Here is a 16,409-nt window from a genome sequence, read left to right on the forward strand (position 1 = left end):
ATTGAAACTAATGATTCAGATCTAAATAAAGTAAACAACTGTTAGGCACCATAAACCTGTTTTTCAATTCTCTCTGTTCTGCTAACCAGATCTAATTAAAAAATACTTGAAGTAAATTCTTCTTTAACCCAAGCACAATCATCCAGATTGCAGCTGTTTGTGGCGGACGTGCCGGCGGTTGGGGGGTTGGGGGGTTGGGGTACCACTGCTTTGTTTTAAAGGGATTCTGTGTCGAGCTGTATTCAGCATAGATACAGCTGTAATATTGTGGATGCTCTCCATCAGTCATTGTCAGCAAGCATACTGCAGTTGATTATATCATGCCTTCAGCATACTAAAATCCAGATAGACTATGTGTTTCAATAGAGTGTCCTGTAGTTTAGCCCTCTGTCTGTGCTACTTTTGGAGACTTTTTCCCCAACTGTAATATTTAAATACTGGCGGTATTTAAGAGGCCACCTCGTATTTGCTTACATTCTTAAAACGTTGAGACAGCCCTTCAACTCATTTAAAGGTATACAAGAGAAAGCAATGGGGGTATAGTAAGTGATTGTTGTATGCTTGTTTAACCCTGTTTGTTTTTCCACCCCTTCCAGTCCAGGTCCCTGGTCCTTCCCCCAATCTGCGAGCGCTCGCCACATCTCCAACCTCCATCACTGTGAGCTGGGAGATGCCCCTGTTGGGCAAGGGAGAGATCCAGAACTACAAGCTGTACTACATGGAGAAGGGACTGGGGAACGAGCAGGTAACAGACAGCGTTTGAGCAGGAGGGGAGCTGCACAAACTGGATTAACATGTTACATTTTAACAACATTGTCGCCAAAATGGTCTAAATTGCGAACAGGTTTTTTTTTTATTATTGGTACTACGTGTTCGCTTGTGATTTCAAAGATGCCTAAGATTTAAGTGTGTTGTCAGTGTAGTCTGGGCAGAGAATGATGCTCGCCGGATGATGCTGTGCTGTATTTGGTTGAGGTGGGTGTTTGAAAACTGCTACCCTGGGTCCTCAAAGCTGAGCCCTAGGTTTAAATAGTGCTGTTTTAGGGTTACTATATATACTTCAGTTGAATTATGGATGTATATCTCTGAATATGTGAATATATGGAGCTGTGTAGGTTGGTTTATTTAAAGTCTAAATGTGTCTGCATTTGAACCAGAGACCCCACGACATGCATCAGTTAATTGCGTCCCCCATCTCTCCCCTCCTATGTTAATGTGTATCGAGTGGGTATCTCAGAGAGACAAGCAGCTTCGTAGCTTTAAAGAGCTTTTAATATGATGGTAGATAAAATGTCAGGGAAAATTTAGAACAAATGATGCTGCGTGTCCCTAGAGAAAAAAGACATACCTCTAATACAGTGAGTAATTGACTGCGTGAGAGCTTAGCAAGGTGTGGTATTCACTGTGCAGAACCATTCAGTGGTGAGTTTATTTATTATTTAAAGATATTTCTTGACAGTGGGTCCACAGAGGAAGTATTCCTAGAATGACTCCTTATTTAGGATTGTCCTGAACCATGGGAGGTGGGGACACTGAAGATTCACTCTGTAATGCAGGTCACTGGCAGGTTACCATTCCAGCTTTGTGACTTGGGTTGTTATTTGACTAGGGCTTCATTGTCAGTTAACACTCGTTGTGGTGAACCTGCAGGTACATGCATGTGTTCTCATGTAAAAGTACCGTATTCCTTCGAATTTAAGACACCCTCAATTTAAGACGCAGTCCAAATTAACCACCTTCGTTTTGAGGAAAAAATAAAACATCAAGTAAATATGCATTTACAAAGACACAACCTCAATTACGCTGTTGTACCGTACAAAACTGACACGAAACAGTGTTGTTGTAGATTAACCACAGAGCTTGTTTATTGTGCTGCGCACTGTATAATACTTAAGATGGCGTCTCTGCTGTACACACACCACCACTCACTTACGGGATCACACATCCTGGCAACAGCAAGCACGACGCAACACTCCACAGCATCAGGCAACATGGAACCCAGCAACCACAACAGCACTGCACTGTTGCTTGGCATGTTGAAAAATACGGGGGTCTGATCAGCAATCTGTCCAAGCTGGCACTGTGTGTTAGAAATGCTGAAATTGTACACGTTTCTCTTGGAATTCCTCAGGAAGTTTGATTTTTCTCAGCAGTGTCACGTTTGTGCTGCTTGTATTCTGGCAGACACCTTTGTTGTCTTTTTCTCGGCAGTCAGCCATGTTGCTGTTTGTGTACTCGGGTAGTCACGTGTTTTGTTGCCGATTTTAATACACACATCATTACACTGTACTCAGATTTAAGACGCAGGCTCTTTTTGAGAAGCAAAAAATGGTTAAAGAGCATCTTGAATTAAAAGGAATTCAAGGAATACGGTATTTTGAAAATGTGCACTTTGAGGTGCTCTGGCATGAATTGTGCTATTAACAGCATTTCAGTTTCGGCCCATTCACACCTTTCCAAGCTCTCACTGCTGCCTTGTGTGGATTTAAGTGATTTCTTTGTATGTACCAAAAGTACTTCTCTATGCTTTTTGGTAACCAGTGTGTGTCTCGTTTTTTTCAGGATGTAGATGTAGGAGGACTTTCCTATACCATCAACGGGCTGAAGAAATACACAGACTACAGCTTCCGAGTGGTGGCATATAACAAACATGGACTGGGTGTGTCCACAGAAGACGTAGTGGCCAGGACTTTTTCGGATGGTGAGTGTATTGAATTCCGTGTGTTAAACACAGGGCTCGCGACTTGTAGGAGGTGCATATACTGAAAATAAGTTGTATCCTGTTCCAGTGTAGTTCTTGCTTATTTGTATTCATTTTTCCAATTTTCTCCCAATCTGGAGTTATTATTCAACCCGGCTCACCGCTGCAACCCCCGAACTAACTCGGGAGAGACGTTGACGAGCACTCACGTCCTCTGAAACGAGTGCTGTCAGCCGTCTGCTTTTTTTCACCCTGTAAGCCTGCCGTGCAGCCATATCCAGAACCTACAGCGTCCGGGGACCACGCAGTTCTGACGGCCTGCAGGCGTCCGGGCAGCAACAGGGGTCGCTGGTGTGCAGTGAGCCAAGGACTCCCCAGCCGACCTAACCCCTACCTCGCCTGGGCAGCACTTGGCCAATTGTGCGCCGCCCCCTGGGAACTCCCATCCACGGTTGGCAGTGGCATAGCTTGGATTCGAACTGGCGATCTCCAAGCTATAGGGCGCATCCAGCACTCTGGACGGAGTGCCTTTACCGGATGCGCCACTCGGGTGCCCCCAATTACGTATTTTTGAATAAAATAAAAAAAAAACATTCCCGCTTTAGTATCCGAGTGGCTCGCCTGCTAAAAGCTGCATGGTGTGTCAGGTACAGTCCGGGGAGTGCAGGTTCATGTCCTGGCTGTGTGAAGTCACTGGTCTTCACTGGGCATTCCAGAGGGAGCATTGGAATGGCTCTGGAACTTCTGCATACTAGGAAGGCAACACTGGTATGGGCTGTTTCTCCTCCATATTGGCCAGGGGGGTCTGACCTTTGTCCTTTATGGGTGTAAAGAGGTGATTGGCTTGGTCGTGGGATCGGAGGAGGCCCATTGACCTTCAGTTCCTCCGAGCTGTTGTGGGGGATTGCTGCAGTGAGTGACCATAACTACGCTCTAAATCAGGGAGAAAATCGGGAGTAAAATAATTGGGTACTCTAAATGTGCTATCACTCAAAGAAGCTTTATTAAGTATAGAAATTGCAGAAGGGCAATGAAAGGGAAAACTGTGGCTCTCTGCCACCACTTTTGGTTTTTTGCTCATTTAAAACAGATTAAAAAGAATCGATTGCTTATCTGGAAAGCTTCAGAGAAAGGGTTCTATAAATCATTATTGATTTCAATTACGGTGTTTATAATGTATATAAAACTGTTAATGATATTGCCAATCAGGAACCATTTGCTATAATTCAGAAATAATTATTGGTCTAAGTGCAAACTTGAGATCATTCCATATTGATGAGCCCTCATAAAAATAAAAAGGCAAATGAAATGAAAATGAGATACCCAAGTGGCACAGGCAGTGCTTTCAACTCAACTTCTTACTGAATGCTTACAAGACACTTTGATACAAAGCTTTTTAACTTGAGTAGCCAGGGGCAATCCAGAACACTTGCTGAGGTAATGTATCTAAGACAGTGTATCTTAACGTAGTAAACCAAACCAACAGCTTGCTGCTTCGGATAATTCAATCTAAAATGTAGTAGCTTTGCTATGAATGTGACAGTTAGAGATTGAAAGCTCTTTCTCTCCGGCACTAAAACAGCTTTTTTCTTTTTCTTTTTTTCTCAGTTCCCAGTGCTCCTCCTCAAAACTTAACACTGGAAGTGCGCAATTCCAAGGTAAGCACTAGTCCTGCCCTTGTGTTTGCTAATCTAGGCTATGCAGACTTCAGAAATTCATGAAAATGTGCAAAGCTGTTTTATTTGACCAGGGCATTTGTGATGAGAAGCTATTCTGCCCTGTTATCCTAGAAAATGTGCTAACCAGCCCGCTATTCCTGCTATTTACTGTCCAATACTTTATCTATTTAAAGGTAAAGGGGCTTTTTGTCTTATTAACAGTTTTACAGTCTAATTCAAATCCGAACAATTCGATAATACAAACATACATAACTTTAAAACACTCGATCAGATTTCTAAGGTAAAAGTATAAGAATCTAAGTCAAGTAGACCAACGTTTTGTGCTGATAATAGAAACATCTCCTGGTTCCATGGTTTGGATAATAGAGTTTGAATGTTGAATGTGTTTCTTCTATCCTTGGAGAGGGGGTGGATATGGACAAGAACGTTGTGCTCAGTGACTTTCTGTGCAGTGCGTCTGGATATCAGATATATGTTCTTTTCATTAGCGCAACCGTTGAGTTCTGCTTCCCTTGTGTTAAGAAAAAAAATCAATGAAATGCATATTTTAAAGTAGAGAACCTATATGGAGTTAAGCAACAATTTGAAAAAAAAGAGTAATGAAAATCAACTAATTGATCACTCTAAATGAAGATTTCATTTTTCAAGGCTCCCCTGGCTCAGACAGTGAAACCGCTGTTATGTTAATTACCCTCTCTGCTGCTCTAGGATTACTGTGTTAGTTAGTTTGCCTGCAGGACTGGAATGACCTCCATTTCTCTTATTGCCCTGCAGCGTGTGCTTGTTTGAGACACAGCAATACCGGCAATGTTATTTATTATTAATGGATTTAGTCCTGCACCACTTTATGGGTCTCTCAATGCTCCTCAATATCACACACACACACACACACACACACACACACACACACACACACACACACACACATATCTAATATTAGAGCAATATGTTACCCTAATAAAGTGTGCTGTACTGTAAATAACAACATGTTTTTCAGCTGCTCTGTCCTCCTGTCGTGTTTTATTGCATTGATCATCAAATGTTCATGGAAACAATGAGTTACAGATGTGTGTAACAATCTCTTTGTACAGATGCCATCCCACACATAGGACGTGTGGCACAATTCTGAGGTTTAAAAGAACACACTTTTGATGTTTCATTTCTGACTGTTTCTCACCCAAACTGCAACTCTTCTAATGAGAGAGAGATAGGTCATGTACAGATAGGTCAAGAGCATTAAAGGTATTTTGCTACATGGTCCCTAAGTGACTCTCCTTGTAAAGGCAGTACCGCGTGGTGTGCAGAACGAGTCATGCAGCCAGGGGAGGTTCCTGGCTTTGCCAAGCTGTCGATCTTGGCAGGAGTTGCATTGGCCCTGACAACCCCAGAATGAAACACACATAGGAATATACATACTGTATCCATTGTTAAATTTGTTCCATCCCAGTCTAGCCTTCCTCAGACCTGTTTTTCAGTTTTACATTCTGTAAAGGTAGTGTTGGCAGCAGGGATAGAGTTAAGGTCCTGCTTCCACTACAGCAGTCAGTGGTTATAAATGTCACCTGTAACCTCTGCTTTAGCACAGGGAGCCAGACATTAATGGAAAATGGGGATTGCATTTTCCCCAGATGAGGATCTTTGTCTTACTGATTATATTATAGGAATAAAGATCAATGTCTGAAGCTGGAATTATGAGATAAATGACCAGCGCAATAAAGAAACAAGCAGTGGGGAGGTACTTTAGGTCAATTACGTCATAGATGCACTGCGGGAGGAGAGATTTATTATATAATTATACATCCATATGTGTTAAGAAAATCTAAAGTGGCTGTTGGTAAACATTTTATTCAAGGTTAAATATTCAGTGTAATTCTTAACATTTGGCAGGACGTTGAGCCAGTCAGTGATAATGAACTTTGAATTAAACACAAGGCAGCTGCTCTGTTACTGTGTGATTTGAGGTTCATTTGGCAGAATCTGTAGATGGTTATTTGATCAATGTAGTATAATTAACCAGGAAAAAGCAGATTGAGAATAATCCTATAGTTTTCCTGAATATATCGCAAGGGGAAAGAAATGATTCATTCCTTTTAAAGAACACACAGACTTAAAATAAAAAAAAAAAAACAATGCCAGCACAAATGCAGTCTACAGTTACGTACAGGGCTCAAATTTAAGATCATTAACACAGGTGCCTCACTTATGGAAATCATTTGTGGCAGCTCTTGAAGCAAAGGTCCTTTTTGTGGAAAAAAATACTGTTGCGGTTCTTAAATAATATTATTTACAGGACTTATCTGTAGGTCTCATATATCTTCTTGTATTGATGAAAACCTTCAGAAATGCTCTTTTTAAACCACACCAGTGATACTGTCATGATATTCAGGCACCGCTGCTTTTAGCATTATGTATAGAACCATGGCTGACATGGCGCCAATGCATCTGTCTGTTTCTTCCTCCAGAGCATCATGGTCCAGTGGCAGCCCCCACCACCTGGCACCCACAATGGGCAGATCACAGGCTACAAGATCCGCTATCGGAAAGGGCTGCGGAAGAGCGAGGCAGCGGAGAGCACGGGCGGCACGCAGCTCTTCCAGCTTATAGACGGTGAGTTCTTGGCTGTGCAGTGTGCTGTTTCTACTGATGCCTGACAAGCGGCTAGCATTACTTCTGGTGCGGCACAGGCCTATTTCTCAAGTGTGTTCAGCATCTCATTCGTCTTCGTGGGTGCTGCCGATATGCCCTGGTTAGTCCTTGAAGTGTTGATGGGTTGTAATCATTTCAGTAGGTACTCATTCATTCTTGCCATCCCGTTACACAGATTATTGCTGAAAAACGTTCTCCTGAAGTGATGAACACCATTTAACTTTTGGTGTGCAGACAATGTGGGCATTGTGCAACAGACAGTCTTCATTTGAAGGAGCCAAGGGCCTATTGCTTTACTATTTGCGCATGTCATGTTAAATTTCATTTTGTGAAATGTATTTCAGGTAAGGTACTGTATCTGCCAGTGTGAGTGTTATAGGGAAAATGACGTTGTGGAAGAGAGTGACACTTCAATATCAAAGCAGTGCTGAGTGTTTTGTGAAGACTCTTGAAGATTGTGAGATAATTGGTCCTGAATGCAGGCAGCACAAAGTCACAGACAAGCTTTTAACTGTGTTACATTTTATAGGAAGAACCGTTTTAAAACAGTGCGACAGCCAATTCATGACCCCCATTAAACAGTATGTTTTCCATTAAAGGTGACAAAGTACAGGGCTTAGGATTTGTATTTCCATTTAGCATTTATACTTAATGTTGAGGAATACTGACCTAAAATACAATGCCGCACGAGCGTCTGTGCCAATTTCAGCAAGGTGAATTTGCTGCGGTTGGATTTATGCTATTTAATTGATTGTTCTGTCAAAGTTGTTTTCAATTAATGTTGAGAGGGAGTTGAAGAGGGATCCTCTTGACAGCCGGTGACAGGCTCAGCTGTGTTGTATCAAAGCGTTTGAAATATACAGCTAATCTACTTAATTCAGATTCTTTTATTATTCTGTTTTCTTACAGGGTCATTTTTATAAGCAAGATTACATTATAAATGTGATTTACATAAGCGCTTCAGATGAAATGTCTAGTTTTCACTGGTGAGAGAACGCTTTGGAGCAGGCAATATGGAAAGTTAAAAACAACAGCCGACCAGCTTCTTGTTAATAATTCAATATAATCACAACCAGCTTCTTGTGAATAATGCAAAACAATCACTGCATCTGAAACTACAGACTTTACTCTGTCGACTTAGTAATATGAGCAAATATGGAAGTGGACTAAAGCACAATGACTTGAGCCTCTCCATCACCATTGCATTCCATACACAGTATTTGAGCTTGTGGTAAATCTTCAGCTGAACGTCACTTGACTGGTGTCGTATCCAAGAAAGAGCCTCGCCCCCTCCTTCAGATTTTCTGTTTACTGTTAAGACCCCATGGTAAGAGAGTGGAGTTTTTTCTTGGATACAATGCTAGGAGAGGAGGAAGTTCAGCTCTGTTCAGCTGTGGAGAAGCCTGCTACTGCTGCTTCCACTTCTCCCAGCAGGGGCTTCTACATGGAAATGCGAATAATACTCTACTGTCACCAGAACAAAAGGCTGCCTTCTGTTGTTGGTGCCCGGAGGATGAAAGCCTGTGTCGTTCTTCTTGTGTTCCCAGCAGGAGCCTGACACTTGGGTGGTTAAACCTGTGTGAAATACGCTCTGTGAAAGACCCCGCACAGTTAGCTTCTACCAGCTTTCTTAAAGCAGTAATAACCAAGGCTTATCCGACCTCTCAAAACAACATCCCCTTGTCATTCTTCTGTAGTTTTCCAGACTTCCTTTACACTTTCTTTCCACCCATCTGGTGAAGTCCATTTAACAAGCTGCCACACTGTAGTTTCACTTCCTGTGCAACAGCTATCAGAGCCCCCTTAGAAACATGGAATGTCTTTGCTGACTGTAGATAGTAACACCTGCTGCAGGGAGGTAATGGTGTGGTGGGAAAATGAACAAGAGACTTGCAAGAATATTTCTGTGCAACTGAGAGGAAAGAACATGGCTTGGTTTTTAAAGCTTTTAACCCTGTGTCTTTTCAGTGTCAGTTGCTTTTGTGGAATTTGAGCCACAAGATTCGGCCTCTTCAGCTAAAATAATTTGGAAAACATTTTATAAAAATGGTGAATACGTGGAATAAAATGTTGTATTTAGGTTCAAATGAATTCCTTGAGGTATTAATGTTTGCTCACCTCTATTCCCAGGTCTGGAGCGTGGCACAGAGTATACGTTTCGCGTGGCTGCCATTACTGCAAATGGAACTGGCCCAGCCACGGACTGGCTTACTGCAGAGACATTTGAGAGCGACCTGGATGGTATGTATGCTTTATATATATATAACTTAACAATGTTTTGATTTGGTGTCTAATGTGAAGAAAATAAAATTAGCTACCCAACCTAACGAGGTGGTCTCAGATTGGTAAACGAAAGAGATACAAATGACTTGGAACTGTAGAACATAGCATGACTAAAATAGGGACAGCTTTTACATTAGTTTTAATTAGAGGGGTTGGACAAAAAAAGACACCCCTGTCCGTAATATCAATAGGGTGTTGGGCCACCAAGGGCCTCTAGGACTGTACTCATTTAAGTGGTGGTAGCCACCAAAATTATTCCAGAAGTCATTTATTTCATGCACCTCCATTTGCAACATTGGTTGAAAAGTGCAGTTTTCAAAGAAGCACATGTTGCAATGATGGATTTAAATTGTACATGGATGATATGTTGTACACATGTGCTACCTTGCCCGTCATGACAAACAGTCTTGCAACAGAGAGATGCGTATTTTATATATTCCAGTATGTCAGGGATTCCACTATTCAGTCATATGAGTGTTGGACCATGTACAGTGGCCAGCCTCAGTTGTTTTAATTAATGTTGGAGTTCAAATCCTCCAGCATTCTTGCAAGAGGCAGCACAATTACTGTTGTAGTTTGTCATATTTTGTTGTTGTTATTCCTGCTTTTCTTATTGTCAGCGGTGTAACATGCCTTAAGGTTTGGGGACAAAGAGATTGCATACAATTTCTTTGGGATTTTAATTAGACTTGTGAAATGAAGTGAGGAATCTGGAAGACATCTGCCTTTGTTTGGGAATTGCCAATAAAGAAAAGAAAATCTCTGTCATGTTAAAAGCTTTTAAAGATCTTTTTTTTTGTTCTTGAAAGTGGCACACGTTTTTATCTCCGGATGAACCACTGTGGTTTCAGATTTTTGTTTTAATTACATTTTTCACAGTAGCCTTTTGCTTCAGCTTTGTTATAAGTAACATTAATGTAATGCAATTACTGGTACACAGAGACTAATTAGGAATTCTCTGTTTGGTTAATAATACTACGTCAATGTATCTGTAATGGAACTGCAGCATCAAACGAAGCGGTACCAAGTGCTTTAATGCTTAATCCTGATGTCTGAAAGCCATTTAATGCTCTTAGGCAGCATTTGTTAGAGATGGCTTGCACTGGCTTTAAAATTACTCTCAATTTGTAATGTTCCAATACATCTTGTTATGTTTGCAGTACCACTAATGCTAAAAGCATATAACAAACCATAATGAAAGCCTGTGGATTTTGTAAGCGTTTTCCAGGACTAGTTTATGATATCTGCTGTTTATGTTCCAGTAGGGGATTTATTTCAAATATTTATTAAATATAATATTTATAGAGGTATAAGGATACATATGAGTAAATGGGCATTATTGTAAACCCATAAGACAGGAGAGAGTGAAAAAAGGTGTCAGATGAGAGATGAGCAACAGACTCAATTCACTTGTGCTTAAGTTAAGTGTGTTATATTGTAACTTTGAGAAGATGCTGTAATAGTGACTTCTTATTTATTATTATTTTTTTTTTCAAAATGTATTTTACTTGAAAAACCAGGGTGTGAGTTACGGTTTTAGTCACGTGATAAATGAATTGGTTCAAAGGGGTATTTGGTAAGACCCGTCTGTTGTTTTTTAAACTGACCCCCATCTCTCTCCTTCAGAGAGCCGAGTGCCGGACATCCCCAGCTCTCTGCACGTCCGGCCGCTGGTCACCAGCATCGTGGTCAGCTGGACACCACCGGAGAACCAGAACATCGTGGTCAGGGGCTATGCCATCGGCTACGGCATCGGCAGCCCCCACGCTCAGACCATCAAGGTGGACTATAAGCAGCGCTACTACACCATAGAGAACCTGGGTAAGAACAGGGCTGTTCTTTGGGGTGTGAGGGTGGTTGTTATGATAATGGTTTATAATAAACACCAATGTTCCAGTCAACTAGCATTGAGATAAATCTGAATTTGTGTGTACTTTTTTTTTTTTTTTTTTTTTAATTTCTAAAAAATAAAAAGTGAGATACTTTGAACCAGGTAGCAACAATCACCAAGTTAATGGGTGGCTTTGACATCACGACTGTGGAACACCATGAAAAGGGGTTCTGGAGCTGTAGGTTCTAGTCTCTGCCTTTTACCTCAAGGCTGCACTTTTGTTGAAAATGAGCCTGGAACTCAAGCCACACACACAGGCTTTTGACACATCAAGACAGTGCTTTCTGTGTCAGGCAACCTTGATGGCTAAGTTGAGCCCATTATAGAGAGTTAGGCCCTCCACATAAACTGACCTGTCATCTGTTGTAATCTATCTTGGATGTATGTGTACACTGACATATCGTAGACTTAACCATTTGTTTTGCTTTGTTTTCAACACTGGTTTTTATTGCTTGTTTTTTAAAGTATTTTATAGCTGCATTGCCATTTTAGACAGTAAGGTGTGTATTGTAGACAAGTAACTTTATTGAACTTGTATGTTGTCATATTTAACAGTTTTACATGGCATTAATAACAGAAAAACTTTTTAATATGATTTGTGCTCCCACAGGAAATAATGCATTAGTAAAAAAAAAAAAAAAAAAAAATACTAAAACTGTAATTAAAATGAAATTAATTAAAATATGCAGTTTGTAGAAATGATGAATTCTGAAATGCGTCTCGGTGGAACTGTCCGACTAGAGGAAAAGATGGCATTTGAAATTGTGTTTGTGTTTTTCTTGTTGCAGACCCAAGTTCCCACTATGTTCTGACTCTCAAAGCCTTCAACAATGTTGGAGAGGGGATCCCGGTGTACGAGAGTGCAGCTACCAGGCCATTGTCAGGTAAGGCTGTCGTCAACACGATAGGCCCGTTGTCAGGAAAGACTGTAGAGCAGGCTGTAGTCAACATGATAGGCCCGTTGTCAGGTAGGACTGTAGAGCAGGCTAGAGTCCACAGCATAGGCCCGGTTCCATTTTGAAAGGTGCGTTTGAGGGGGAGGGACCGTCATGCCTCAATGCATTGAATCTTTGGCACTTCTCAAGCAGAGACTGTGACAAATTGTGATCATTATTCTCTACCTGGCACTACCAGGAGGTTTAACTTTGGTTCAGTTCACAACACAGCCGTCTGTGGACAAACTACAAACTAACTGGCCGTGTTTGCTTGAGGACCTGAACTGAATGATGAGGTCTATATTCCTCACAGTGCATGAGAGTGTAAAGGGTTTGTAGCTAATGTTTTACCATTTTTCTATGGGTCTCTCGCTATATCGTGGCCCTCGATATATATAGTGGATTTATATTGGACCCCGACACCCGCGATATATTGATTGGGTGCTGTATCTGGTACTACACTAAAGTAAATAAATATCTGTTTGCAAGCCATGCTTTCAGGTAATGTTGCACTTCCTTGGTCATTTCAATTGGTGAGTGAAATAGTCCCCATTAAAATACATGTTTGCTAATAAGATGCGTGTCTTTCTAAGCTGCATATTTTAGACCTCTGTAGCTAATGGAAGTACAAAATTATTTTAATAGCTACAGTCACCATAATTTTAAAAGCAACACCACTGTGTGCAAAGTGTCATACTGTAGAAGCCCACTTATTGTGGGGAGTGTTGACTTTGTGGGTACAAACACACAATCTGTCAGACTCGTGCATTTGAATTTGTCAAGGTGCTGATCTTGTGAACATGCTGCCCGTGTTGTAGCATTAGCACAGCATTCCTGGCTCATTGTTCAGCATGCGTAACAAAATACTAAAAGGAGTGATTCACGCTCTAGCAGTTATAAGGGCTAACCAGAGAAACGTAAGCCTGGAAGATGACTGGCCTGCTGATGAACATGCATGTTCCTTTTCTAAACGGTTGCTGTCATGTCAGTTATGAATTGCATTTTAATTGCAAGGTTGATCCAGTGTTAATTGCAGCAGGGCTAAGTCATTTTGCACAATGTGAAGAATTGAATTAAACAGCCTATATTTTAAATCTTTTATCTAAAGGCTGGATCTTAGCAGACTCGGAGACACACAGCTTGTGCTCACAAGCTAGATTTTTTTTTTTCTTAAATTTCTTCAGCAAGTTTAAACCACTCTTGGAATATTAAACAGCAAGCGGTCTTTGGAATTGCATGCATAATGTGACAGATAATACCAGCACAAAGATCCAAGCAACTGTATGGGCAAGTCAAACTGTTGTTGGCGGATGCCCTGAATACATTTCTACAGAAATCCCAAATCTACAGAAATAATCTGTAGTGTCTTCAGTTATTTTAACCCTTACATTGTTAAACACACATACAGAAACACTTGCTCTGTAAAAGTGTGAAGTATGGGTTCATGACTCTTGTTTTCAGATATCTTGAACACATTTCTGTGCAGTCAACAGTAGTCATGTCTGAGTGGTCTTTTCTTGGTCCCAGTATGCAGTGTTTCGGACCATTACCTATTGTTGTTGACAAGCCATAGAAAAATGCCCAAGAGGGTACGTGGAACTCTTAAACCATGTTATAACTTGCTGAAGCACTGTCAAACTTACATGTGATGTGATACAAGGATTCTCATTTAGAGAGTTTCAATTACCGCAGGGCTCTGTTTGTAAAGCAGTGGAAATAGTTAGACTATTAGTCTGCTGCTAAAGGTAACAGAAATGACCAAAAACATGTGTGTTCACAAACCAGGGCTGAGAGTTAACTGCTACTCATTAAAAAAGGGTTTTAATACAATGTGCTGTTTAAGAAAGACACACTGGTCACATAAAAGCCCCCATGTGTACAAGCTTGAACCACACACAACAACCCTTCTGAGTAGGTTGGCCTGCATCATCTCAAAACCTTGGATTTGATTTGCACTCTAGCCCAAAGTGTCAGTGAAGGCCTCCTTGCATTCTCACTGGAAACCCATTATAGACCCTGAACTATGAATGGGGCCTTTTATAGCAGATCTGGGGAATTCTTTATGAAGGCATAGAACGTCTGTGCAGAAAAGGGAACATTTATTGGGGTAGTCTGTTTCTGTGGGGAACTCCTTTTTATCCAGAATTGTCAAACACTCATAAATCATAAATTCTGAGGTAAAACTTATAAGAAGTGAAGTAGACAAACCTCAGTGTACATTAGTCTTCTAGTTTCTCCTATAGTTTTACCTCAGTTTTATAAATCAAAATACAATCTCAGGGCTTGTGTTTATTTTTATTATATATTTTAATGGACCAACTTTTTGGCGAATTGTATGCAAGTTTTCGGTCAAACAGTGGGGGGAAAAATGGAGAAGAAACAGAATTGTTCACAATAAAACAAAAAGAAAACAAACAAAATGCTAAGTGCAGAGACCCTTGTCTTTTTGTTTTGTAAGTGTTCCAAGCAGGTAAAAATGAGCCCCCCTTTGTCAGTAAATGAAGGGTTTGTAACCAGGTACTCTACACCACAGTATTTCAATAAGAGTTTCAAAGACTAATTTTTTTGTAGACAGAAGCTTTGCAAAACATGATGGGTGTAAAATATCTGGTGTCTAACAGATACCCATTTCTCCCTCTGAAAACCCTTGACAATCAAATGAAACAATGAGAGTACAGTCTCTCTCTTCTTATCTCTTATCTTCACAGAGAAACCTCTTTAGAAAGTTGTAGTCCTAATAATCCTGTAGTGTTATCTTGGTATTCTGTACTAATATTATATTCTCTCTCTCTTTCTTCACTCCCTCCCCACCCCCCCCCCCATATCCTTCCACCCTCCCCTTCATTTTTAACTCATTAACTCCTTTACCCTCCCTCCCTCCCGTTTTTGTTTGATTGCGCTTATTTTTCCCTGGCTTCTTTTTTTAATTATTATTTTCTGACATTTAACTGCTCTCAGACCCATTAGACCCTGAGGTTGTTTTATATGAACTTTTCAATGCTCCATACACTCCAGTACCAGACCCTTCCCCCATGCTGCCACCCGTGGGAGTGCAGGCATCAGTCCTGAGCCACGACACCATCAAGGTCACCTGGGCCGACAACTCCCTGCCCAAGAACCAGAAGATAACCGACGCTCGCTACTACACGGTGCGCTGGAAGACCAACATCCCTGCCAACACCAAGTACAAGGTATTGCCTCAATGTTTTCCCCAAAGTGTTCTTACCATGACTTCTTAATCGAACCAGCTCTGCTCAAAGCTGCAAGCACACAAATACATTATACACAGGTTATATAAGAAGATAGTGCGATGGTCTTTGGTTTTGGCCTTGTCTCTGCTTCATGCATCTAATAAGACGTTTTTTTCTCGAGTTTTAGAATATAGACATAGAATACGTGCTTGAACAATACGATATACTGGTGTGGCGTTATGGGTGGAATGTAGTTGTATGTATCTGAATTACAGCATTGTCGCAAATATAAGCTCTTATGTGCTGGTGAGATGAAGACTGATTTATTCAAAAACGTGTGTATAAACTTAGTTTACCGTGCGCTTATGCATGAATATAAACTTATCTTTTGGGGAAAAAAAAAACAGAATAAATAATCTTGGTAAAATGCGCTAAGAAAGCAATAACACGTGACAGGGTAATTAAAGGGCTGCGTGCCCTTTATAACCTCGTACTGCTGCAAGTAGTAGCAGGACTTGGTGACCTCATGTCAAGTGAGATCCAAGGGTTTAGAGAGCTCTTCTATTAGAGATAGAGAGGTATGTCAGGTATAGTGTTACATCTTTCAGTGCATGTATAATTTAGTATAGGCACAGTTAATGCATGCAAGTACTCCATGTTTGTAATTTGCACATGTAGAAGGCGCCACTCAGTGGTAGCAGTATGGTACTACACCTAAAAAAAGTCCCCCCCCCCCCGTCCCCCAAAATTTGCCATTATGCTGTTTTTGAATTAGTTATATGTGTCTTATGTTATCGATTTTCTCACCATTTAATAAAGGAGATTCCCTTCTATAAATTCCATGTGATCATTTGATCTTAAACATGTGGTTGTGGTTTGAAACTGAACTGTATTTTTGTTCTGCTTTTTTTTCTCCCTCTCAGACTGCAAACACAACAAACCTTAACTACATGGTGACGGGGCTGAAGCCCAATACCCTGTATGAGTTTTCAGTTATGGTCACTAAAGGACGTCGATCCAGCACCTGGAGCATGACGGCGCATGGGACCACCCTTGAGACAAGTAAGGAAAGAGTCTTTACAG

General features: G+C 40.9%; 1 protein-coding gene across 9 annotated transcripts in view; it reads left to right on the plus strand.

Annotated features, from left to right (window-relative positions):
- The window catches only part of LOC117964337 (neogenin-like), a 161,981-nt gene that overhangs the window by 131,604 nt on the left and 13,968 nt on the right, over positions 1-16,409 (plus strand). For 7 of the 9 annotated variants that reach the window (XM_058994986.1, XM_058994985.1, XM_058994987.1 and 4 more), the window contains exons 10-18: positions 597-745; positions 2,563-2,701; positions 4,310-4,359; positions 6,843-6,987; positions 9,157-9,267; positions 10,936-11,130; positions 11,989-12,084; positions 15,094-15,326; positions 16,250-16,388. In XM_058994986.1, the coding sequence (XP_058850969.1) occupies positions 597-745; positions 2,563-2,701; positions 4,310-4,359; positions 6,843-6,987; positions 9,157-9,267; positions 10,936-11,130; positions 11,989-12,084; positions 15,094-15,326; positions 16,250-16,388 (1,257 nt within the window). The remainder of the gene's footprint in view (positions 1-596; positions 746-2,562; positions 2,702-4,309; positions 4,360-6,842; positions 6,988-9,156; positions 9,268-10,935; positions 11,131-11,988; positions 12,085-15,093; positions 15,327-16,249; positions 16,389-16,409) is intronic. The other 2 variants (XM_058994981.1, XM_058994984.1) reach the window with 1 other exon arrangement.

This window comes from Acipenser ruthenus, chromosome 21, assembly GCF_902713425.1.
Source record: "Acipenser ruthenus chromosome 21, fAciRut3.2 maternal haplotype, whole genome shotgun sequence".
Taxonomy (NCBI): Eukaryota; Metazoa; Chordata; class Actinopteri; order Acipenseriformes; family Acipenseridae; genus Acipenser; species Acipenser ruthenus.